Source organism: Rhipicephalus sanguineus, chromosome 2 (assembly GCF_013339695.2).
Source record: "Rhipicephalus sanguineus isolate Rsan-2018 chromosome 2, BIME_Rsan_1.4, whole genome shotgun sequence".
NCBI lineage: Eukaryota > Metazoa > Arthropoda > Arachnida > Ixodida > Ixodidae > Rhipicephalus > Rhipicephalus sanguineus.
The window spans coordinates 118,707,054-118,731,767 of record NC_051177.1 but is presented as its reverse complement, the minus strand read 5'-3'; the positions used below and the strand labels follow the sequence as shown (position 1 = coordinate 118,731,767).

General features: G+C 44.5%; 2 protein-coding genes across 8 annotated transcripts in view; one reads left to right on the top strand and one right to left on the bottom strand.

Moving 5' to 3' along the window:
* Positions 1–9,720, bottom strand: part of LOC119383565 (lipase maturation factor 2) — a 49,829-nt gene extending 40,109 nt beyond the window's left edge. Inside the window, exons 1-5 of the mRNA XM_037651794.2 lie at positions 9,532–9,720; positions 9,215–9,265; positions 7,854–8,071; positions 4,795–4,823; positions 3,848–4,065 (exon numbers count right to left, since the gene is read on the bottom strand). Of these exons, the coding sequence (XP_037507722.1) occupies positions 3,848–4,065; positions 4,795–4,823; positions 7,854–8,071; positions 9,215–9,265; positions 9,532–9,625 (610 nt within the window). The 5' untranslated portion in view covers positions 9,626–9,720. The remainder of the gene's footprint in view (positions 1–3,847; positions 4,066–4,794; positions 4,824–7,853; positions 8,072–9,214; positions 9,266–9,531) is intronic.
* Positions 9,721–10,177: 457 nt separating this feature from the next.
* Positions 10,178–24,714, top strand: part of LOC119383561 (condensin-2 complex subunit H2) — an 86,464-nt gene continuing 71,927 nt past the window's right edge. For 6 of the 7 annotated variants that reach the window (XM_049412577.1, XM_049412576.1, XM_037651786.2 and 3 more), the window contains exons 1-4: positions 10,178–10,312; positions 11,169–11,290; positions 14,889–15,049; positions 21,116–21,217. In XM_049412577.1, the coding sequence (XP_049268534.1) occupies positions 14,900–15,049; positions 21,116–21,217 (252 nt within the window). In that variant the 5' untranslated portion in view covers positions 10,178–10,312; positions 11,169–11,290; positions 14,889–14,899. Of the gene's footprint in view, positions 10,313–10,380; positions 10,506–11,168; positions 11,291–14,888; positions 15,050–21,115; positions 21,218–24,714 lie in introns of those variants that run through there. The other variant, XM_049412575.1, reaches the window with a different exon arrangement.

The window sequence follows — 24,714 nt, the reverse complement described above, 5'->3', positions numbered from 1 at the left end:
CGGGGGTGTGATGAGGTGAAGCACATTGAAAATCTAGGAACCACTTCCAAACGGACGTTGACTGTCTCTTGGCTAAGTTCGACCGTAACGGACCTTGAAAGGCAGCTTTGCCGCAATACGGGGGTGTGAGGAGGTGAAGCATATTGAAAATCTAGGGACCACTTCCAATCAGACGTTGACTGTCTCTTCACTAAGTTCGACCGTAACGGAGCTTGAAAGGCAGCTTTGCCGCAATACGAGAGTGTAATGAGGTGAAGCATATTGAAAATCTGAAGGGGTCACTTTCAACCGGACATTGATTGCATTTGTCTTTGGGAAGTTCGAATAGTGCGAATAGTAAAATTTCAGTGCGAATTGAATCGAATAGCAAACACTATTCGAAAAATATTCGAAATTTCGAATATTCGCACACCCCTAGTGCAAATGAATGATAACAAGTAGTTTTACTTAGAAGGAAGCCCAGTGGGGTTAGTATTTATAGGTGAGCTACCGTATTTACTCGAATCTAACGCGCACCTTTTTTCCGGAAAAACGAGTCCAAAAATCGCATGCGCGTTAGAATCGAGTACCGAAAAAAAAAAAAGAAACTCGGTTATCGTATTGCCATCGACATTTCAAAATGGCCGTCTCCTACGATTTCTGCCATTTTTTCAGTTCGTACGTGTGCTGAGGGGATTGTCATCCCGTTCTGCGTTCGCATCGACGGCATGGAAGTGCCGACTCCAAATACTCGACGAGTGTACCACGATGCCGCATTTAAAAGAATAGTTATTACATGTGCAGAGAGACGGACGGAAATCGGGCCGCATCGCGGTCGTTCGGATATAGTTCGGAGTTCCCGAAACGTGCGTGCGAGACTGGCGCAAACAGAAGCAGATTTTTTACAGCAAAGCTTCACGAAAAGGTTTCAGTGGACCAAAGCAGGGCCGGTTTCCCGAAATCGAAGAGCGTTGACAGCGATAAGGAGTTGTCCGACAGCGACGAGGACTGATCCGTTACGCGACTCGTATCGCCGCCGTAGTGGTGACAGTTTTAGCGGCAAGGCCCGCTTTTTGACTTTGTGTTTTACTTTTTTGAAACTTTAGTTCTTTAAAACCCAAATGTTTGTTCTTCTGAATGTGCGAAGTTTGACTCCTACGGTCTTTTTTTGTTCTCTTCTCTCACTAAAAATGGGTGCGCATTACAATCGATGTATTAAATTTTTTTTTTTTTGGTCGCGGAAAACGGGTGCGCGTTACAATCGAGGGCGCGGTAGAATCGAGTAAATACGGTACTTTCTGTGTATTTCAGTGTACTGTAAGTGACAACACACATTGCTTGATTTCGTATTCGCTGTAGGGAAGAAAGACAACACAGACATGTGTTACCCCAGGTAATTATTCCATAGTTAATATGGTAATAAATCAATGTGAATCAGTGTGAAAATAAAACACGAGAAGAAATGTACTGGCATGCCCCAATAGGCGCATGGATACCGAGAGCATACTTCACAACTTAACATGGTTGATGTGAACATGGAACTTTAAACAGCTGTCTCTAACAGGACATGAAGAAATACAGCAGAATCGCTAAAGAGAACAGAATGATAGCCTAATGTTAAGGAATGAGGATTAATTGGCGATTTTTGATATGAATGAAAAATTAAAAGACCCCACTTTACATGGATTAATAAGTAGTTAGTGACACTGAAGGTCAGAATGTCCTTGTTGAACTCACTTAATACACTGCCAACATCACCATGCTATGAATGAACACTAGAGTGCATAGGAGGCACTCGGGCACAAGTGATAGGATCAATAGAAACAAAAGCCACTGGAGAACAACAAAAACATTACCGTCAACGTCCGATTTTTCGGACTCCCTAGGGACCGCGAAATCGTCCGAAAAAACGAATTCATGCTTTTTTATTCGGCTCAAGCGGTCAAATCGCCACAGCCACGTCCGAAGTAACTTTAATGTCTCCCAGTACAATTATCAGTCACTTAGGTGCGCGCCCAGGCTCTCGCAAATACATTCGGTACCTGCCGCGAACCGCGCTTAACTGCGTGCCAACCGCCACTTGCAAGTTTGCATCTTGTGATGAGCGCCGCTGATACCAGCGAAGCGCGGGATAGATTACGGCTCTCTCGCATGGAACGTTTGGAAACGATGACGCGGAACACAAAGACTGTGGCAGGAGAGCGGACGACTCGTCCGGCTTTCCCCTATGCGTGTGTGCACGTAAACGATGCATACACACATCGCCGAATCTCCGACTATATGCAGCATTTGCTGCCGTGTGAAGCTGATCGTTTCTAGTTGTGTGCAGCACATAGCCAACTAAGCTGACACCGTCACTGTACTGTTACTGTATCATACGCACGCATTTATCATGAAAGTGTTCGTGATGCGCACTTTGTTCCTGACCGCACACGGGCGCGGCAATGGCGAGCTGGTTTCTTCCGTGACGGCAACGTGTCCGTGCAGCGCACTTAGCGGTCTTGCACAAAGAGGCAGCATGAATGGCAGCACGGCGCGTTTGGGTTCCCGCCTATTAAATGCGTGCAGTATGCATACAACTGCGCTAGACCACATGCACTACCAGGCAGTTAACTGAAGATGCTTACTGTAAGCGTTGTCAGCGATTAAGCCATACTGGCGCGTTTGCCAGCTGCCGCCATCACGCCTCCGTGCATTTCCACTGCTTATCCGTAAAGACATCGCCGCACGGCGCCGTGATAGCGACCCCTTTGAATTTCTGGTCTACTTCACCCCATAACGCTTTGGCATTGCGGCAAAGCTGACTTTCGGACTCTGCTAGTGTCGCAAACGGATCGACTCGCGAAAGCGCTGGTTCGGACCTACCAGATGATAGACGCGGCAGAGGTGGGGGCTTCAAATAACGCATTTCGGACCTGCAATTTGGGCAGAAAGTCCGAAAAATCGGACGCGGAAGAGTTTCAGCGTCCGAAAAATCGGCAGTTGACTGTACTACACACATTTTCAATCTTTACACAAATCTTAGAGCCGCACAACATTTAAAGCTTATTTAAAGCTTATCAGAAAGCATATAGAATCAAAGCTTATGTCACGTGGTAATGACAAGTTCGAGTTGCAGATACGATAATAGCAATGCACATTCTCTCTCAGAAACTGCCACTGAGCGAGTGTTTACACGTTTTACTTTCCTTTCTAACCTTGAAAGGATTCGAATACTTGTGTATCATCCTGTGCAAGAAGCTATACTCAGATGATCACGAGCACAGGTAACGATGCTCGGCCTATCACACACACGGGACAGATTAAAATTGCTGAATGGCAGGTGGGGAATCGATTTAGAAGCAGCTTTTATGGCAGGATGCAGTGTACAGTACACTTTGCAAATGCTGAGCAGTAACAATGATTTCATTTTATGGTTCCATTGGCAGTACAGTTGGAGTGGCAAATGGAGCACAGTAGCAATCTTGGCATTTAGTACAAGAAGAAACGTGTGTGATTACCATTACTTGTCGGACTTGATCCATATGTTACTGCAATAAACCCCCTATGTTACCACAATAAACCACAAAATTTCTCAGAAGAAGGCGATGCTGCCTTGGACGCCTCGGAGCTCCTTATTTATTCCTTGAGTATGGCCCAATACATATTTGGCCTTTAGTCTACAGTGGTAACGAAATGTGTCAATTAGAGGCTAAATGATCCGTTAACATCAGCTGATTCTGACCTTGATCAGAGTATCACCTCTAGTGACCAAATTTGTAGCTACATGACAATAGTGTCTTAAAAAGCTTCTCCGCCACGTTTTATTCCGCGAACACTGTTCACCTTCACGGCAGCAGCAGCAGCAGCAGTGAGTGGCAAGGCCCACCTGTGAGACCCCACCAGGTGGGGCAGCCGCTAGTCAGTTTCACCACCCCGGAGGCAAACATGAGCCGGAACAGGAGCCAGCGCACCAGCCACAGAGTGATCTCATCATGTGGCCGGTGTGGCAGACGCCAACTTGAGCTGAGCCCCAGAGTCCGATGGAGGATGCCCAGTGGAGCAACCAGTACGCACAGGAAGCCGGCTTCCAGCAGCAGGATGTCCCTAAGTTTGAAGTTTATTGAAGAATTTTGTGAGGTAAATGTATTTTACTTTTAGGGACCCAACAAAATTGTTAAAGGGTCCCTAATGACACTAGTGGTACATCAAGAACACTGAATGGCAACAACATGGAAAGAGGATAATTAAGAATTGTTAACAAAAACACAAGTAAACACAGATACTAATACTTAATATAGCATGACAGCGCAACAATAAAAACAACAAAACAATAAAAACATAAATGAACATCATTTATTCCACAGGATGTCAGCGATTACATGATTGCTATGCCGAGAGCCTGTGCATCTGAGCTGAGCGATCATAGCACTCGTAAGCCTCCCCAACAAAGCCAATGTTTAAAGATTATAAATGCTTATGGCAATTTTCTTTTTCATACACCTTTCTACACCTTGCGCAATTCTGCAGAATTGATTTTCAGTGTCCACATGTTTGAGTTGTCAATCAGCCCGTCCTCGCACTGCCAATTGCTGGTCCCCTGGTTAGCTCAATTGGTGGAGCGACCACACTGAAAAGGTGTTGGTCGCAGGTTCGATCCCCGAACCTGGACAAGTTTTTCATTAACTAGGAAGCTTTCCTTTCTGAGAAATCGGTATGGATTTCTTTCTGGCTTTGTGCCACTAACAGGTCGATGGCAATTTTCCTTTTTATGATGTTACGCTATGAACAGGGACTCCCGCAAACCAATGATTATTTGAGGTAGTACAAACTTACCATTGAAACCACATGAACACTTGGCCAACCTGGCAAAAGAAGAAACGGCAAACACAACAGACTGTGTCATAAGTATGCGGTTACAGGCGTTTCATATAATGCAGAAAGGTTGACTACAAGCACAACGGTTCACCTCAGCTAGAAAGGAGAATTTGACATGACATTGACATTTGTTGTGTGCGTGTTACCCTCCTCATAACCAAAGACCTTTAGGGGACGTAACTGTTCTTCAAGTCACTTCTCATCCCTGAATGACCAGTTCTGAAAGTGAAAACCTATTCTTTGTTTAAATATTGCAGTTAGAAGCTGATGGCAGCATCTCCATGGACGTCGAGAAAATATTGCTGCCTCATCATGATTGTTGGCATGAAAACGCTTTTCCTCCTAAACATATAGGTGGAGAAACAACACAACACGAAAGGATGGCATGCTGAACCTGCTTCGTGGATTTAGTTGTCAACTGGCAGTCTTGTGCTCAAAGGCATTTTACAGGAGATTCTGCGATGACACATTGCTCCTTATCAAACTGATGCAATTACCACAAAATCTGATATGGTATGAGTGCAATAAGTGCTTGAGTTACACTCTGCACGCATCGGACTTCATATTCGGGACATAGTAACAATCATATTCGGGACAAGTAGGGGACACTGGATTAATTTAGACCACACGCAGTTTCATTTTTAAATGTGCATGTTAATCTAGCAGCAGAATGTTCGGCTACTGAGCCACCACTGCGGGAGATTTAATGCAGCTCACAAATGGATAACTGCAAGTTTTCCTTGTTGTGTTTTACTTTACTTCCACACAAATCCATATGCACCCTAAAGCAAGCACCTCAATAATACAATTGTTGGACACGTCTTCCAGGAATACGAATAAGATTGTCATTTTTCTTCTTGTTTCATTAACTAACCTTAACAGCCACGATTACACAACTATAACCACCTGCTCTTCTCTTAAAAGTAAGTGAAAAAGAATTGTTAACTCACCTAAGTGCAGCTGTACTTATATTAAGTTCCATATCTTTTTTTTTTATGTGAGCAGTACGCTACACTTGTGAGGCATGTTGTAATGGGAGACACCTGTAAATTTTGATCACCAGAGGTCTTAGCACGCAGCGAAATTGTGGGTACCCAAGCACAGGGGATTTTTGCATTTCGCCCGCCTTGAAATGTGGCCACCATAAATGGAAACTGACCCCGTGACCTTGTGCTTAGAAGTGCGATGCCACAGCCACTAAGCCACAATGGCAAGTTAGCTTTCGATGCGAGAATATTAAGTGCATTCCGCTTCTGACCAGAATGATAAACAGTTGACGTTGATAGCTCAGAATACAACTTTCAGCCCGATTCACATGAGCAACGGAAAATATCTAGAAGACATCTGTACCACGTGATAGCACACAGAGTCAAAAGGGAAAGCTATGAGAAGTACATAACACTGTTATTGTTCCACTTCGGTTCGTGTTCAAAAATGAAAAAGTCAACATAGCTAGCTTACATTAGACACGTAAGAAAGAGCGACTATGTCTACCTGTGAACAGATTACCTTTCCTGTATAGTTTCCAAGGATCAGTCATGATCTCATTTAGACAGCAATATGGCCTTAATAGTTTCTGAATTAGATACTGTGTTCATGAAACTTAGTCTATTTTTCTGGCTGCTTGCTCAAATGAGACCTAAGATGGCTGCTGTCAGCTTAGCTGTCTATTAGAAGTCTATGATAAGTACTGGAACAGACTTGTAACAGTGGACCTGTTTAACCCCTTAAGCGCTCATTTCACAAAAAAAAATATGTTCCAAACTTGCCAAATTTTTTTATGATGCAAAATGCTTCAGTAATGTGTTCAAAACAAAAAAATATTTGCGAAAACTTTTTTCGGCAGATAATAATGTTTTATTGGCCTTTCTTCGCTCCATCATGTATTACTCTATAATACATGGGGCATTTGAGGTGTATTCTGCAAAAAATTTCTGCAACTCTAGAAAGTAAAGGTTGGAATTGAATTGCCATGCACAAAATGCACTATTCCTTGATAGTTTCTTAGTATGATAGCGTTCGAAGCACGGCACTGCGCAGAGAGCCTTCTTGCACCACCTGCACCAGATCCTGGTTTCCTTGCAGATGTTTTTGCCATTTCCGTCAACATGTGGCCATGTTTGTTTATAAAGGTTATATAAGGTTATATAAGCGGGGGAAACACAACGGGTGCATTCCGCCAACTGTTGCGCAAACGCTCATTCAACAAAAGCGCCAATAACGGAACTCATGCTGCCATCTATGGTGTAAATAGAAAAGCACCATTTCTCGAGCTGGGCTTGTCAAAAACCTCTATGACGCGAGAGAAACACAAGGCGCGCATCCTGCCAACAAGTGCGCAAACGCTCATTCAACAAAAGCACCAATGATGGAACCCGTGCTGCCATCTGTGTTGTAAATAGAAACGCACCATTTGACGAGCTGGGCTCGTCAAAAGCTTCTTGGAACATTGCAAAAGACCCATGACGACCACAGGTCGTCATAAGCAAGAAAAGTGGTGACTGCTCATGACGAGCTTAGGTCGTCATAAGCCCTTAAGGGGTTAAGCTCGAGGTCCGGCCATACAGAGTGAACCAAAAACCATCATAATCATGATCGGTACTTTCTAGTGCGCTGCTCAGCCGGCACACTCTTTGTCCTCTTCTATGAAGACCTTGCTAATTAAGGTAATTGTTAATATATTGCTAATTATGTCCATCCTGATTAAGACCTTGCTAGATAAGACCTTAATACTAAGGACTTGATAATTAAGACATTACCAAATAAGACAGCTAATTAAGAACGCACCAATTAATCTTTCACTTCAACTAGCCATGACGACACTTTGCCAAGCAATCCAGTTCTACGCTCCCATAGCCAAGCCTTGTAATGCCTAGCCAAACCTAGCAACAACTTAGTCGAGCTTGTACAAGCCGACAGAAGCTAGGTCGGCCACAAGCTCTGTTGTTAGTCCAGCCTTGCACTCCTAGCGCAAGCTGCCCACATTTTTTATGCAAGAGTTGCAAGTAGAAACTCGCCTGGTAAATTGAAAAGTACAGTATCCAAAGAAGTGCGAAGTTGATGCAGTCCCTGAAGCGTGCCGACACGCAGGCCATGAAGGACATGACAATGCCAAGAAATGCTAGAAACTCGGCCATGGTGGCCACCTTGAGGCCAAAGTTTGGAGCCAGCCATATCAAGGAGGGCCTCTCGGCAGCTCGTTTGGCCAATTCTTGCACTGGTTTGGTGTGGCTGTCTGGTGAGAACATGAAAATTTTGGCATTTGTAATGAGGGATCTGGGAAATTTACAGCATAGGCACGCAAATGCTATAACTCTCAAAATACAGGAACAAAGTTGCCAAGAAGATATTGGTGAAGTAGTTGGTTGACCTGTGCTGTTGTAGACATTGCGCGCTCTTCTGACATGTAGACTAAGCAGGCTAGCAAACATCTAAGAAAGCCTCACTGGCATGTACTTATGAGTAGCACTGACAATTGGGCGAAGCCATGCATGTACTTATGTTTTCCTGGCACTTACGTTCTATGAAACACCGTTCTGTACAGCATGTTGTGCAGAAGGCAGTGCATGGCAACTTCAGATGCCATGTAAGACCTTTGCACTTATTATGTTCCAATGGAGAACTTGTTACAATAGAATGCAGCTGATATGAACAAGCTGTTTCTGATAAATTTGTTTTCTGTTGGCTTGACCATGTGTGCAGCTTACGCAGTTTGGATATCCCCTATAACATAATAGGTGATTACATTCACACCAGGTGACTGCATTCAGCTGCGTTAGCTTCTGCTAGTGATGATTACAAACTGCTTTATTTAATTGCTTTACAGTCTCACTTTAGAGGAACATTTGCAGACCCTTAGAAAGTCAAAATTGAGCGAGTATGCAGGTTAACCAGAAGCATGAAAATACTGCAAAGAGGTATAACTAAATGAATTTAGAGTCCAGGTTTATTAATGCTTGACACAATACCATAACATAAAACGAGACATGAAAGGAGGAACACTTAAAGCTGCGTACACTGTTTTCACTCGGCCACGGAAAATAAGAAGAAATATAAATCATGCAAGACACTATGCATACACCTGAGAAAGAAAAAAAAAATGATAGTTTACCATTTGGGCACTCCTGATATGCTATGCATTAGAGGATCTATAAACATTCCAATACCTCAAACTTTATTTGGAAGTCGCGATGGGCTAATAAGAGCTCCTTAGCTCCCCTTTCTCGCTGCCTGGCGACGGCACGCAGCATTGTTTTCACATGAGCATTACTGCCCAACCCGTGTGCGCAGCGCCAAAGCGCGACGCTGCATTTGTAGGAACGACATGATACAAATTTAAAGGTAAAACTAAACCAAGGAACCTATACTAACGGCATACCTATAGGAATCACCGATCTCACTGGCATAACTCCATGGTCCCCATAGAGTCCTGCAAGAAAGAGAAAATAGAGCCACCGCTGTTTATTATGACAACGAGCAGAGGCGTTCCGCCAATGGCCTTCGTGCGCGTGAGCATCGAATGACGCTTAAAACGATCACTGCGCAACACAGCTAAAGTAACACTGTTATAGAACATAAACCACAGAACTGAAAGCAGGTTATCTTTCACTGTGTGCATGGCAAACGCAAGAACTACAGATCAGAGGAGAAGCTCGACTGCCACGATTGTGAGCACGTTAGTCTGTGTATACCCACCGGGCATTTGATGATAGATGGATGCGAACGCGCTCAGATATACTACAGACATTGCCCAGAGGAAGGAATCGCGCGTCGCACGCGTCTGCCCCATTTTGAGCGGCTCAACGAAGAACGCAAGGCTACGAAAGAAGTTTCACTCGGCGGTCGCTTCGTTGTTTCGCTCTTGTCTCCCTTCGACACGACGAGATGGATGGTTCACGAATGGATGGACGGATGCTAAGAGTACTCTGGTATTTTCTTTGAATCGGGGTGACGCAAAGTGCCTCCATCGGCCCCTTGTGGTCAGTCGACGCGTTTTTGGCGAGTATGATGGATACAGGCATGCATGAATAGATTCAGAGATTCCCGAAATCGCAGATTCGATATATCGTTTTTTTTTTTTGTCTGAAGCGAGGACCTAGCCGTACGCTGTCAATGTGAACGAGTCGAAACAATTACACGCGACTCATTCACACTGGTGGTCTAGGTGGTGTAGCGGGTGTAGGTCTAGGGGCAACAAAGCACTGCAGCACGAACCTTGCGGGGATAATTTTTCATAACTTTTTCTTTGTGCTAGCGCACGAGTTCGTTAGTCGAGATAAAGTACAGGCTTCAGGATCCTCCCGAAATGTAAATCCGAGCGCCCGCGACGTTAAAACGCGGGAAAGCGTACGCGCGAAATAAAAACATGCAAAACAACTATTTGCTACTATGCTCTATGCTCCGTTGATGCCGATGTCGGTATCCTCTGGTTTCGCTTGAATGCCACTATGCCTGGCGTTACCTGCAGTGGTTGCGGGTACGTAAATGCTCACATTTTGACGATTACGCGCGCTCAGTGTGTGATTACGTGAGCCGCTTAGCGCTCCAACGCCTGTCTGACGCAGCGTCGTGTCCGCCCTCGTAGCGCTAATCGTGTAACCGACTCGGGTAAAAAATAGCCGTTGGCGCGGAGTGCATTCAAAATGGCCTCGGCACGATGTTCCCCGCAGGTTGTTCGTGCCTTGTTTCGTGAAACTGTGAGTGACGCCGAACCAGCCTCGCGACAGCGCGGCGTCCCTTCCGTCCGTGCGATCGCAGCGTAGTCCGTACTCTTGAACACTCTTGAGACGGCGCGCCTAAAGTGGCACGGCAAATTATGGCGGCGCGACGCGATGTGGGCGCTCAAAGGCTCAAACTTTGGCCTCCGTCTTAGCGCAGCACTGTTTTTGACGACTTTGAGGTATGTTGCGTTCGATAAGCTTCGTCGGGAACTAACGTACGCATGTGCCTGAAAGCTAGTTGTTACAATGCTTCCCGTGTAATCGACTTTTGGTCGAAGCGATTCCTCCCCGAAAAATATGTAATACAGCCGTTTAACTGGTGTCAGCGTAACTTCTCGCTCCCTTGCTAGCCCTATTATCGCTAATAAAGTGCGCATTAATTAATAATTACGGTGCAGACTATGATGTTTGACAAACGCGAACTGTGGTTTGTACGAACACATGCTAGCGGCCGCCGTGTCCTTGTTCCGCAATGCGTGTTTGTATTTCTTTTTTTGCGCCCATCGGTTGTGATGTGTTTCGTCCGTGTTTCAGCGCGCTGACTGCGCGTAATTCACGAATTTTTCGTGATCGCGGGTGGTGACACTTCGCTCGCGTACTCCTGTCCGTTAGATTTCCGCTGGTGAAGATGCAGGTGAAGTGAGGTGACGCCTTCAACGGACCCGTCTACCTTTGAAGCAGCACGCACCGGAATCCCAGCAAAGCGCAACCCTGATCTCTACGGCGGCAAAAAGGCGAGTCTTGCGACTATTGTTCTTATTGTTAGAAGTGGGGGGGGGGGGGACGTTTTTCTTTTGTATATGTATTTTAACTGGTCCTTATTCCCCGTGAACATTCCCTGATAACGCGTTCATTGCTCATATTGCAAGGGCTGTGTTTTTTTATCGGCATGCCATGTGTAGTACAGAAGCCTCGTGAGGTGGGATATCGCCGTAGATATATCTACGGCGATATCTTGGAGTTACTCGTGAAGTTTCAACGGGCATGCAAATATCCCTAAATGTAGATTATAACTCTGCATAGTCTGATACAGCTCTAGATCTGGGGATAAATCCCTAGTGTTTCTCTCTCTGCATGGTATGGTCGATCTCCCACATGTGTGGTCACATCTGCGAACTTTTCAAGTGTGCGTTCCCCGTAGCATCTGTGACGGCAGTGAGCAGCATAGCTGAGTGGTATCTTGCTTGGAAAGTGCCGCATGCCGCGTTGTTGTGTTGTGCTTATGATATTACAATCGGTAATAATTGATGGAGTGTTGTGTAGTAAGCTTTTAAAGTAGTGTGGATGTTGTGAACCTGTGAACACTTGAAAATCTCACATTTGTTTATTTTTCTCACCCTTATATGAATTTTCCAATTGGCTTGTTGTATCAAAATTTTTCTAATGAAATACAAATACCAAAGTTCATTACAAATGGTTGGCTTTTACGTTCGTTTTGAAAAAGAGGCTTCTTCTCACCATATGTGTAAATTTGTTATAGTTTTGTTTGAAATACTAGTTACAAAGTAAATGTAAACTGCAAAATAAAAGCAAAGTGCCAGAACTCAGGTGCACTGTCTGCATTAATCATCATGGCTCATTTTCTGGCAAGCAGAGCAAACTCTACGTCGCATATGATCCGGATACGTTTTTAGAAGTATTTGGTACAAGGGGCTAGGACATGCAAATCAGAGTAAATTTATACACGGGTGGCCTAAACACACGCCACTGTGGGAAGGATTATTCAGCATGAAGTTGTCAGCCCCATGCTTAACTGACTTGTCCGCACAGCTACCGTAGCACTCGTGTTGCAGAATCATTTAGAACCCCTCACATCCAATGTTCCTATTCCCTCAAGACTGCAGTGAGTCATTTCCATCTCAAATATTCAGAATAAAACAATATTCATGAAGGTTGAATTGTTAATTGTCAGATGGGATATGAATCAAATATTAATTCATATTTGAAATTTCGGACATTTGCTCACCCCTATGAAAAACACTTTTCTACGACCACGAGACTTCGCAGCCTATGTACCTTTTGTCTAAGAATTGGCAAACATTTTATTTGATATTCAGTTTGTTGTTCTCCGATATTTGTGTTTAGTATGATTAAGAAATTTCACTGCTTGAGTGCACCTACCGAAAGCACAATTTACCTGCAGTTCATAAATATCAACAGCTAACTTCCTAGTGACGGCATAATGCAGACGGACCTTGCTTTTGTGTCAAGTCCTTTGGAACAGTACTGCTTACCTTGAAAAATGAATGCATCTGACAGTTTCATTTTACTAGGTGTGCTATGCCAGGCATTTGCACAAGAATTAGCCCTGTTAGTTTCTTTACTCCAGGTGTTGGGAGTATGGACAGTTTAGGCATTGGCAGTCACCTGTACAGTGTTTTGCACTTTGTAGTAATTAACAATGGGCTGTATAGCGGGGGGGGATATAGTTACATAATTTATTTTTATATAAGTAACACCTGGTATCTATATTGCTGTAGTATTTCTTACTTGTGTATTTTACCACTGTTTTTTTTTCTAGCAGTCCAGTATTTGTTTCTGCATGTATTGTTGGCATTGTTTCTTGTGTTGTACAGAAATAATGCGCACAAAATTGTTTCATTACTCTGGGCTCTTTTACAAACTTGTTTCTGTTACATTAATGTTGTAATGAAACACTAGATCTGAGTACACTCAAACCTCATTATAACGAAGTTACATCTTACACGAAAATAACTTCGCTATATCTGAAAATTCGTTATAAACGTATATTCCTAACACTGTATCTGTTGCAGGATTATTTTTCAGTTAATTTGTTATAACCGATATTTTGTTATATCCGTGTTCGTTATGTCGAGGTTTGAGTGTAGAACAATAAATTATTCTTTGGAAACTCTGCCGTCATTAATTTCATGATCATAGACTCTGCAGTTCCATTTCTGAATTCCGTGCCAATACCTCTCAACATCGGTACATCTATGGGGCATGTCAAATTTTGTTTTTCTTTTTTTTTTTGCATTTTGGCCATATTGGCTGAATAAAAGCTCCCAAAACTTAGCATGCTAAATCTGTGGCACCCCTGAAACCCTGTGTAATGTATCCTTACTGATAAGGAATTATAATTATATAGGCCCTAGCAAATGCAGTCAAAATCTAATGATGTCGTGGCTAACTGGTGCATAAATTTCGATGCAGTTCTGCCTCCTGTCTTTTCTTCTCGTACTCCTTCTTGCTTACCAAGCGTACTCTTGTGGCAAGGGTGGTGCTTTTCATATTGCTGAAGGACAGCTTATTAGTGTACGAAAGAAAACCAGTGACAAAAAAAAAACAACAACAAAGACAACGAAGAGGAACCAGATAGGGCAAGCTCTGCTTTTACAACTGAAAATTTAGAAGAAAGGTAACTCTCCCAAACATTGAACCAGTAGTGGATGCGTAGTTTCAGCTGATACGGGCCAAATCAATACAAACATAGCAAGATAGAAAACACTTCCAAAGATTTAAGCAACATGCACTGGCTATCTAATAACGCTTGTATCTAGGAAGCATACTGAAGGATAACTCATGGATGAACTTTTGCCCCGTTCTTTTTTTGAAGGCTTAGCGAATGTCATGTCCGTTTCTAGTTTGTCAACAGTGTCGTACTGATTTGAAATCAGTAATTTACTAATGCAAGTGAAATCATTTTTATCTTTGGTGTACCCTTATTAACATCTTCGGGAAATATGCAGCGCGGCACGGACGAAGGACAAGAAACGCACAACACGAGCGCTGACTCTCAACTGAAATTTATTTCGAGCGCAAACATAAAACAAAAATATTTAAACCACCCATGTGGTTTAAATATTTTTGTTTTATGTTTGCGCTCGAAATAAATTTCAGTTGAGAGTCAGCGCTCGTGTTGTGCGTTTCTTGTCCTTCGTCCGTGCCGCGCTGCATATTTCCCGAAGATGTTAGTACACCAACTCGCCCAGATCGCCGTATTAGTACCCTTATTACTCTGTACAACTTTGAAAAATTGCAAACATTGAACCAGCAGTGGATGCATAGCTTCAACTGATACGGGCCAAGTAGAAAACACTTCCAAAGATTAAGCAATGTGCACTAGCTATCTAATCACACTTTATCTGGGAGGCATACTGAAGGATAAGTCATGTATGAACTTTTGCCCCGTTTTTTTTTTGTTTTGTTTTTGAAGGCTTAGCAAATGTCACGTCTGTCAAGTTTTTCCTTTTCCAATAATGCCTACTGACTTGGAATCGGTAATTTGCTTATAACACAAGTGAAATCATTTTTCTCTGTGGCGTCACTTCAATGCATTGTACAACTTTGAAAAAAACAAAAAACACGCAGAGTCCGGAAAAATGGATGGGCTGGGGGGCTCATCCCAGCGGTACCGGGCCCAGGACCGGGAAATAGAGCAGCGGTATGCAAACCTGCTTACTCCGATCCGAGACCTGACCAAGAACTTCGAGGTCGACATCGCTGCATACCTGGACCAGTACCTGGGGGAGGTTGGTTTTGGCTGTGTCTGCAGCTTGCTAGTTTTCTTCGGCTGCACGCCGATTTTTCTTTGACTTGGGAGCACCTCTGGAACGGTCGCCTGTTATTTATGAAAGAAATCCATGATTTTTGCTGCGTTTATGGAAAATCGATTGCTGCATGAGCTGTTTCATAGCGCAGAGGTTTCTGCGATACATCCAGCTGACTCCTTATATCCTAAAAAAAAAAGAAAAAAAGGCTTCACAGCACAATAGTCAGAGTTCTTGTCTCTCTCTTTTCTTTTTTGTTTGTCTTATCTTGACCTTGGGATACTTGTGCTGGATGGTGAGCGTCTTTTATATCAATACACTGCAAGGCAGCCGCAGTAGTCATTCACAGGCAAAGTCAAAGGCAGTTCTATTTTTACCCGCATGCTAGCGTCAAACTCACTGACTATCTCAGTGCGAGACTGCACTTGAGAACATTGCCGATCGTTAGAAGTGCATGTAAAAGCATGTACAGTGGAACCTCGTTAATGCGTACCTGCCGGGAACGCCGCATAACTACGCACTAAACGGTAGTACGCATTAACCACCAAGTAAAAATTTGCATCTCCTCGCATACGCCATCGCCGCCAGCAAAGAAATAAATACAGTGCCACAGCAAATGTTGCCTAAAGTACCCATTGCAAAGCCTTTTCTTTCTCTTTGCCAAAGTGGATAACAGATTCTGGTACTCTCGCACGACCGTCCGATAGGGCGCGGTGGCGACGCCAAGGAGCATTTCGGAACTATTACAGGGTCCGGTATACGCAGTGACCGACATAGCGACAGAACGGACAGTGTCAGCTTTCCGCGATATATGTGCGTGCGTCTGTACCGCGATCTGCTCCTAAACGAAAACTGACGCAGTTCCAGCGAAACGCGTTACGGCTGCGTGGAGCCGATCGTCTCCTGGCTAGTTGCGTGCAACGCGTCACCTTCTCGGCTCACGCCGTCACTGCCGGCCGCTTGCTGTACTGCACACGCACATTTGTCGTGGGAGTGTTCTTCGTACCCACTTCGCTCCAGACCGTGCACAGATGCGGCGAGTAGCTCGTTCGGTTAACGCGGCGATGACGAACTTCCTGCAAGCGATGCGCACTTCGCGACACTCTAGCGGTGCTGGCAGTGGACTGAAGAGCGTTTGGGTGGTCGCCCAATAAAAGCGTGCAGTATGGTTACAACAGCGCTACGCTTGCTGTGCCGCACGCTTGCGTTTAGCGTGATAGCGTCAATGCAAAGAGGTTTCGCGTCGCCCGCGACCAGCAACGCTCAACTCCGCAACAGCGAGCTGCTTTCGTTTTTACAAAGCGGCGCGCGCTTGAACAAGGCCCCGCACAACGACGCGGCAGGGATCGGCGGCCCAGCGCGTGCAGGTTGTCGCCTATTAAAGGCGTGCAGTAGGCTCAAAGTAGTGCTGCGATGCACGCGTGCCCGGGCAGATATCTGAAGATACCTCTTGTGATAAGGTTGCCGGCGATCATGCTGGCGCGTTCGTCAGGGCCGCCGCCTCACCTTCGTTCTTTCCCGATGCTTACCCGCAAAGGCGTCGCCGCAATCGCGCGGAAGTCGGAAGTTTTGCGCTACCTGCTCTATGATGAATTCTTACAAAATCCCCCAGATTTCCGTTCTCGTAAGCGGTATCAGTGATCGACCAATTTACGCACTTCTCGAAAAGACGGAAAACCTTTGGCGGCACGTTATGGCGTCCGGTTCAGCGGCGCAGCAAAATTTTATGCCACAAAAAGTTATCGCGGTACGCACTAACCGGTAGGCGTAGGACGAAGCACTACGGCTTAAGCGGTCAGCGAATGCATTAGGCTCTATGAGACTTGGTCGGGGATTCGTCGCAACTACGTTTTAACCGTTAGTACGCTTAAAGCGGGGGAGACGCGGGTCTTGGAACGGTCAAAAATGGTCAAAAAATCGATTTTTCGCAAAGCTTATTTTCGAGGCGTTTGTACTTCTGAGCACCTACTCTCAAATTGCTAACGCTAAATTCGGTCGGGAAACGCGATAAAATCGGCTTTCAAAGCACCCCGGCAGCACTAAAATGTCCCCAAAAGGACGAAATTTGTTCGAACTTCCCGCGCGCGCCATGAGCGTTGCAGCGGGCCGAGCGCCGCCATCTTGGGCTAGATTTGAAGCTGTTTTCTTTGTGCACATTTTGCGCCATCTCAAAATGGCGTCGCTCAAGCAGAACGGCCGCCGTCGCGGGTTTTCTGAAGGTCGTTTCCAGGCCACTGATTGGCTCTCACGCGGCGCGCTTTTCAAGCGCGCCTTTCCGAGTCTCCCATTGGCTGGCGCGACCGACACGTCATTTTTTTTTTCTTTGTGTTTGGTTCTCCGCCGTGGCTGTCCGTTTGTGTGCGCCTGCTTTTGCGATCGTGCGTGTTTCTCGACGGACCGTGTCTCTACTTTGTGCCGGTAGTTTTTCCACGCGATCGAGATGCCTGGAGACTCTCGTCTGAAACCATCGACGCAACGAGCTTTTGGAAGCCGTAAAAAACGGGCTTGGAACAAGAAGGCGCCGGCTACAAGTGCACCGTCGGCAGCGGAGTTGGAGTCGCGGCCGGACCCTTTGGACCTGCCGGGAACTTCAACTGACGACACCGTGGGACCAAGTTCGACTAGCGAAACACTTCGGGTTGATGCCGCGTACTACTCAACGGCGGAGCAGGCGCAGCGAGTTGAGAGATCGGCGCAAACGAAGACCGTTCTGTCTGGAAAGTCGGCTACCCAGCGCAAGTTCGACCTTCTTGGAGTAAGCGCGGAGTGCCAGACCGGTGACGCCGGGACCGATTTTTTGCTCGTCGATATGAAAGTTTTGAATAACTTTTTTGCACAAGCGAAGTGCGACAAATGCGACGCAAAAAGTCTCAGCGTGAGGAAGGCAACGGACAAGGAGTACGGCCTTGCGGTAAAGCTTATTTTTTCTTGCAGCAGTTGTGATTTCGAGAAGAAGCAATTTTCTTCTCCGAGAGTGAGCGGAACTGCCACCATCACTCCCTTCGAAGTCAACATGAGGGCCATGAAGGGGATACAGATGATAGGCAAAGGTGTTACTGCCCTTTCGGACTTTTGTGCGTGTATGAACCTTTCGCACCGAGGCTTGCACCACAAGACGTTTCAGGGACACCTAAAAAGTTTAGTGAAAGCCTGCGAAAACACAGCGACTGAAAGTGAAGCTGCTAGTGTGGCAGTAATAAAAGAGCTGTATACAGACTTCCTGAACCCCATAGGGAACATCGATGTTGTGTTCGACGGCTCATGGATGACGCGAGGTCGGAGCTCACACATAGGTGTGGGCTGCATCATTGAGCTCTACACTGGCCTTGTAATTGACCATGTTGTTTACTCAAACTTTTGTCTCGGCTGTGCCCTGGGACCACAGCCTAGAAAAAGACTCTCTGCGTTTACGCAAGGCAAATGCAACTCATCTGAAGAGCACCAACACAAAAAAGACTCTTGCAAGGAGACACAAAACGGGTGCAACTGAAGATTACAGTCCTGGACTACTTTGAAGGTATTCTCTCAAGCATAGCAACCTATTACCCAGGGTAACATGCTGCCTAACATCTAGAAGGTTCTTCCTAAAGACTGAAAAGACATGAGCAGCCAGTCGCTTGAGCCTCATACCCCATGGCTTTTCCAGAACCCCCCAGCCGCTTGTCATGGTGGGGTTTTGATCATGCTTTGCACATTGGAAAATTTTTTTAGATATGATTCCTTGGGTGGAACAAGACACTTTCTGTTTTGTTTTGAAGGGAAACAGATGGGGAACATGTGAATAAAATTTATGGTTAAAGGTTCCTTTTAGAAATTTATACAGTGCGTGTCAATCTTCAAACGCGATTTTCTCAGCTTCACATTTTTTGCCAACTTGACCAGCCTTACGGATCTTTTCATTATGTTTTTGTAAGGTAATTTTGATAAATTTTATACCGTTGAATTCGTAAGAAATAGGACTGTGGAGCTATGCTATTTTTTTGTGGCTAAGATGAACATATGAAATTTTGTGAACAATAATGTGAGCTAATTGCATTTCAAGATTACACAATGTCAATACAATTGAAAGTTCTTATATGATGATATATCTCAGTGACAATATAAATAGCATAGCTCCACATGGCAGGTCTTTGGCTACAGCTGCATCTTAAACAGAACCTAAAAATACTGAGGGAAAGTGTCTTAATGACCCGTAAGAAATTACCTAATTAGATTTCACTTATGCTCTCACAATTTGATAACTAATTGAAGTACATGAAAACTAATTATATTTTTGAAAACAGGAGGAAGAAATACATATACACACCCAATTTCATTACAATATCTCCAATAATAAAACTTTTCGTTTCGAGACCAGTGTCTCCCCTTAAAGCAGGTACGTGTTAACGAGGTTCGACTGTATCACCTTGTCTCCACTCGTGGCTGTTTCAGTTTTGTGCGAGTTCATCCAACATGGCTGTGATCTGCGATGAATAAAACTGCGATTTTATTTATGGGGCGTGTACAGCGGGCGCCGTATTTTAACCTCATCGGCATTGGTACATGAAGGTTTCAGGCAAGCTTGCTTATTTTTGCATGCCGCGGGCCCTTTGTACACAACACAAGCGAATGTTCCATGCGTGCTTGTGCTCTGCAACTCACAACAGAGCAGGGAAGTCTTCATAGCAGAGATATTGTGATTTCGATGGGCAAAGGTAATTAAAGCTTACAATTAAACTTACAATAACAAGCTGCATCCATTGCACATCAACAGCTGCGATTTTGTGTACTTATCATGTGGCTACGTATTTTGCATGCTTGCAGTCATCTGTCTCCTAAAGACGTACAAAACAGCACCTTGGTGCAGGCTCAGTGCCAATTACACAGCTTTGCGGGTTTCAGTAATGATATTGATGTGTTGCTTTTCCGACTCGCTCGACCGCTGTAACTGGAGACGTAAGAGATATGGTGGATAGTTGCTTGAACAAAAGAGCATGCAGGGAGGTAAATGTGCAAAATAATTTACAAAGTTCAGGAGGACTCTTGCTCCTTTCTGTGAATTCCTTCACCCTTGTTAAAATTAGAGTGAAAAAAAAAAAAATGCAATTTGCACATTTCATTTTTCGGTTGTTTGGTTGAAACTCAGGTTCGCTTGTGAGCGTGTTTTTGAGGAACATTCAACGTGGCATTAATATTCCCTCATAAGAGTCGGTAGATTAGTGTGTACAGATTTCCGTTAATAGCACACTTCTGCATTGCTTATGTTGCATTATCAGCTGCGTATTTGTGCCATAACCTGCATATTTGCGTATGGATGGGAATGTGAGAATACCTTGTGGATGACTAACTTTCTTGCAGTGGTAAGACGTTACGTAAGTAGGTGGTCTTCTGCCTTGGTATATAACGACCTAAGTAAGCGCTTAGGTGTCCCTGCTTGACGGTACCATTCTAATCATCTGAGTAGGTGGGCTTTCATAGTTGCATGTATAGGGTGGTAAAATTAGTCTCTATTCATTTGGCTGCATCATTGAATATGAGCTCAAATGCTTTACATAATTTAACTGGGTGATTCCCAACCTTGGTTTCGCGTTAGAATTATTTACAATTATCAGGTTAGCTGACATTAAACTGACAAAAAGGTTTTAGAGAGGACATGTGCGTGGTTGAAATTGTATGCTTTATAGCCAAAGGTACTAGCACTCGCTTTGTGGGCAGCATGCAATGCATTGGTTTGGCACTCGGGTTACGAAAAAGGACATTTCAGTATACTCGGATAAAGTTATGAAGACGATCTTCTAACTGTCCATACGAGTTGGGTTTTGTTGTGCGGGTTTTCCTTGATGGGAATGAAAGTGGATAGGTCTCATTGGCGTTTGGACACTTAAATGAGGCAGAGTCTGATTGCATGTCAAAGTGCGAAACGCAGCTTGTCGTAACCGTCACTGGTTGATGGACTGGTAATGTATGCTCGCTGCGTTTTTTTGGAAGCAACATGCACTGTTCACCTTGATTGCTTGTAGTCAGTCTTGTAATATTCTTTTCTTGTTTCTTTTTTCCTTTGTTTTTCAGCTGTCACAAACTCCGATCACCTACCAGGAAGGCGAATCCAGCGTCAATTTCACCCAAGCAGCCTTTCTGATTCAAGGAAGTGCCTTTGTCTATGGCAAAAAGGTGATTAATGGTGTCCTGTTTTTTGTTTGTTTGTTTTTATTTTTTTGTACTGTGCAGCAGCGGTTGGAAAAGCATTATTTGGTGTAGTACTTACTGTCGTGTAATGTTGATGAATAGAATGATCAGTCTTAAAGTTTATGCATGTTCTTAGTTATGCATACTTATTATAGTAAAGCCCCAGCTGAAATGTCTGAGGTCTTTGCATGGCTGCAATTCCTTCTTTTTTTTCTATTCCACGCTTTTCTGTATTAGTGCGCTTGTAAATTTTCCTTTTATTTTTCTCCTGTGTAATATATTGCGTAACTTCTAGTATTGCTTCATAATCCATAGCATAAAATTCGCAGTAGACAACTACAAGGTCAGATTTTGCTCAAATATTTTTACTTGTTGAGCTGATCCCGGCATAAGTCAGAATCTTCATAAATTAGCAAATGTACACTCAAACCTCACTGCACAGTGGTGGAACAGCTGCGCCATTTGCGCCATTGTGTGCCAAACTTGTTTACCTACGCCATCGTGTGCCGAACCACTCCTGTTGCGCCAAACTCGTTTATCAACACCGTACTGCGCTGCAGCACCCGAATTTAGCCGCAAAGTGCGACAGCCATCAAGCCCTGTGCCCTAAAACGTGGCTGAAACATTGTGTTCTCAGTTTCATTGAAACGGTTATACAGTCGAACCCCGCTACAAAAGAAATTGACGGTGCTCGGAAAAATGAATGTTCGTTGAAGCGAACATTTCGTTGTAGTGAAATCCAAAAAAATATGACCTGAGCTAGTAGAACAGTGAAACTTTTATTTCCAAAATTCAAAAAGTGTCTGCTGCTTCCTTTGCGTCCCCAGCAGCGTCATGATGCGATTCTCATATATGCATAGCAACGCCACGTTGAAAAACACGCAGAAACACAACTTCAGCAAATGAACCAAACAGAGGCACGGGCGCGCAACACGAACTGCACAGTTGCACTAATACCCAACACTAGCTATTCGCCGACAACGGCGACATGCAGGCGTGCTATCGTGGAGCGATGACTTACGCCTTATTCTATGCTATTCTTATCCACCACTTGCGGCTGGCTGATCCCGTTGATAACGCGGACGAATTGTTGCTCCGACCACTGGTCGCACTGGCCAAGCGCGAAAAGCACGAAAAGCATTGGCATTGGAAAAGGCATCGTTCCGCAACTGCACCCCAGGGCTGCTCGCGTTGATAACGCAAATGTACCGTCGCTCTGATCACTAGCGAAGCGTGAAAAGCACGAAAAGCATTGGAAAGGCATTGGAAAAGGAATCGTTCTGCGATTACTGAGCTTTGGCTTCGGATTGTCTGCGACTAAGAAGCAACTCAAGTCAGTTGCGTAAGCAGGGCAGTCTGATCGCCGTCACTATCAAGCAATGGCGGCCCCCATGCTCAGTCAACAGCGGCGGTTTCTGCTGGTGCTAACACGCTATTTAGACTTTGAATTCGTATTTTTTTATGTTCTAAAATGCATCGAAATGTCCGAGATTGTGTTTATTGCACAGTAAATTAAATGTCTGAGCCCGGAATGGCATCGTCAAATTTCGTGGAAGCGGAACAGCAACAGAAAAAGTGTTCGTTGTGGCGAGCATATTTATACATTGACTCCTATGGGCTGTTTTCGTTGTACCGGAAATTTCGTTGAAGCGGAGTTCGTTGTAGCGGAGTTCAACTGTAGTTTCGGTTTCATCAAGGCTGTGATCGGCTATGGAGGTTGGCTCAACAGACGCTAGCGCCACGGGAGAGAAAAAGAAAAAAAAAAAGGACGGAGGTTTCACAAGTGTTGGGACCAAGCGCTGTCTTTTTTTTTCCTTTTTTCATGTGTGCTTTTAAGCTCATTACACCAAAGTGTCTTTTGTATGAAAAAAAAAAAGACTTTATTGCGCGGAATGGTTCTGGAGAGGTTTAACCTAGAAGAAAACATCCAGGATATGAGCATATTTCTCCAGGCATTGTACTACCTAGCAGGACTGCGGCCATTGGGAGACGAACTATATAGAACAGAATGAAAAGGACAACACGGACGTGTGTACAGCCGCCCATTTGTTAACCTGAATGCACGAGCGTTGACCGCCGAGTCGATAAGCGCCATATGACAGAGCGCAGTGGGGAAATGAACGAGAATATGTGCATGCGCACAGTAAACAGTCCAGTGCAGCTTCGTCTGCCGGGCTGTTATGTGAAATGGACTTAACCCCACCTGCTTTTTTGTCCTGTTTTTTGTTTGCACTGGCAGATATCTTTTTTTGCCTCAGGAAAGTGCTGCGTGAACCGCAGGAAAAAGAAAAAAAAAATGCTGATACGCACGTAGTATAATCAGCCCCGGGTGTCTCTCACATCCCATCCATCTCACGCGACCACATTGCCATTTTTTTAATAACTTGATGGTAGCGTTCAGAAAAGAAAAAAAGTATGATGGTAACGGTGCTTAAGAGAAGTGGGGGTGGTGTCTGGTTTCTGGAACAGCCTAGCAAAGACAGAGACAGGTGCACAGGACGGCTCAGCGAGCGCACGCGTGTATCCTCGTTCATTTCGCTGCTGTGCTCAGTTATACGGCGCTTATCGACTCGGCGGTTGACGCTCGCACGTTCAGATTTTAAAAATGGACGGCTGTACATAGCTAAATAACGCTATTGCAAAATTTAGCCTAGTGTTTGCCAAATGCAGCATTGTGCAAATGTTGCTTCGCAAGTGCTGTGAACAGGGTCTTCATCTGCTCTGAACATTCTCTCTGCTCCAAACTTGCTCGAAAAGGCCTTTCTGGCTGCTCCAAGCTTGCTCCAAAATGTCTTTCTGGATGCTCCAAGCCTGCTACAAAAGGCATTTTTGCCTGCTCCCAGGACTGCTCCCAAACCCATATACTCTGTTCCACCCCTGATTGCAACAAAGTTGCATCTGACACGAAATAACTTCATTATATTAGAAAATTCGTTATAAACTTATATTTGTAATGTTGCATCTACGACAAGACTATTCATTTACTTTTTTATAGCCGATAATTCGTTGCATCCGTGTTCGTTATACCGAGGTTGGTGTGTATTTTTTTCTTTATTGAGCCTTACATGTGGACACCTTGATTAATGTTATGCAATGTTTTAGACTGACAGCATTGAGAGGGAAACAAAAAAGAAGTGTAACGAGGCTCGCAGCTGCTATTAAATCCTCTCTGGCTGCTTTCCCTCGGAATATGTTTCCATATGGCAGGTGTGACATTCATAGGAAAATGCACATGGGGGGGGGTGGGGGCGCACGGGAGCAATTTCTCCTCGTCCACTCTCATGTCTACTGAAATGAGCGTAGGTTCCACTTGATAGCAGCCGGACTTCTGCAAGACTCAAATGTCAAGGAAATGTAACTTACTATCCATCATCTGTGTCGAGTACAGACATAAAATAATGTGGGCATGTTTCTTTTATTTCCCTTTGTTATGATATGTCTTTCGTTTGGAGATGTAGCTGTATTCAAAGGCACAGTGCAAG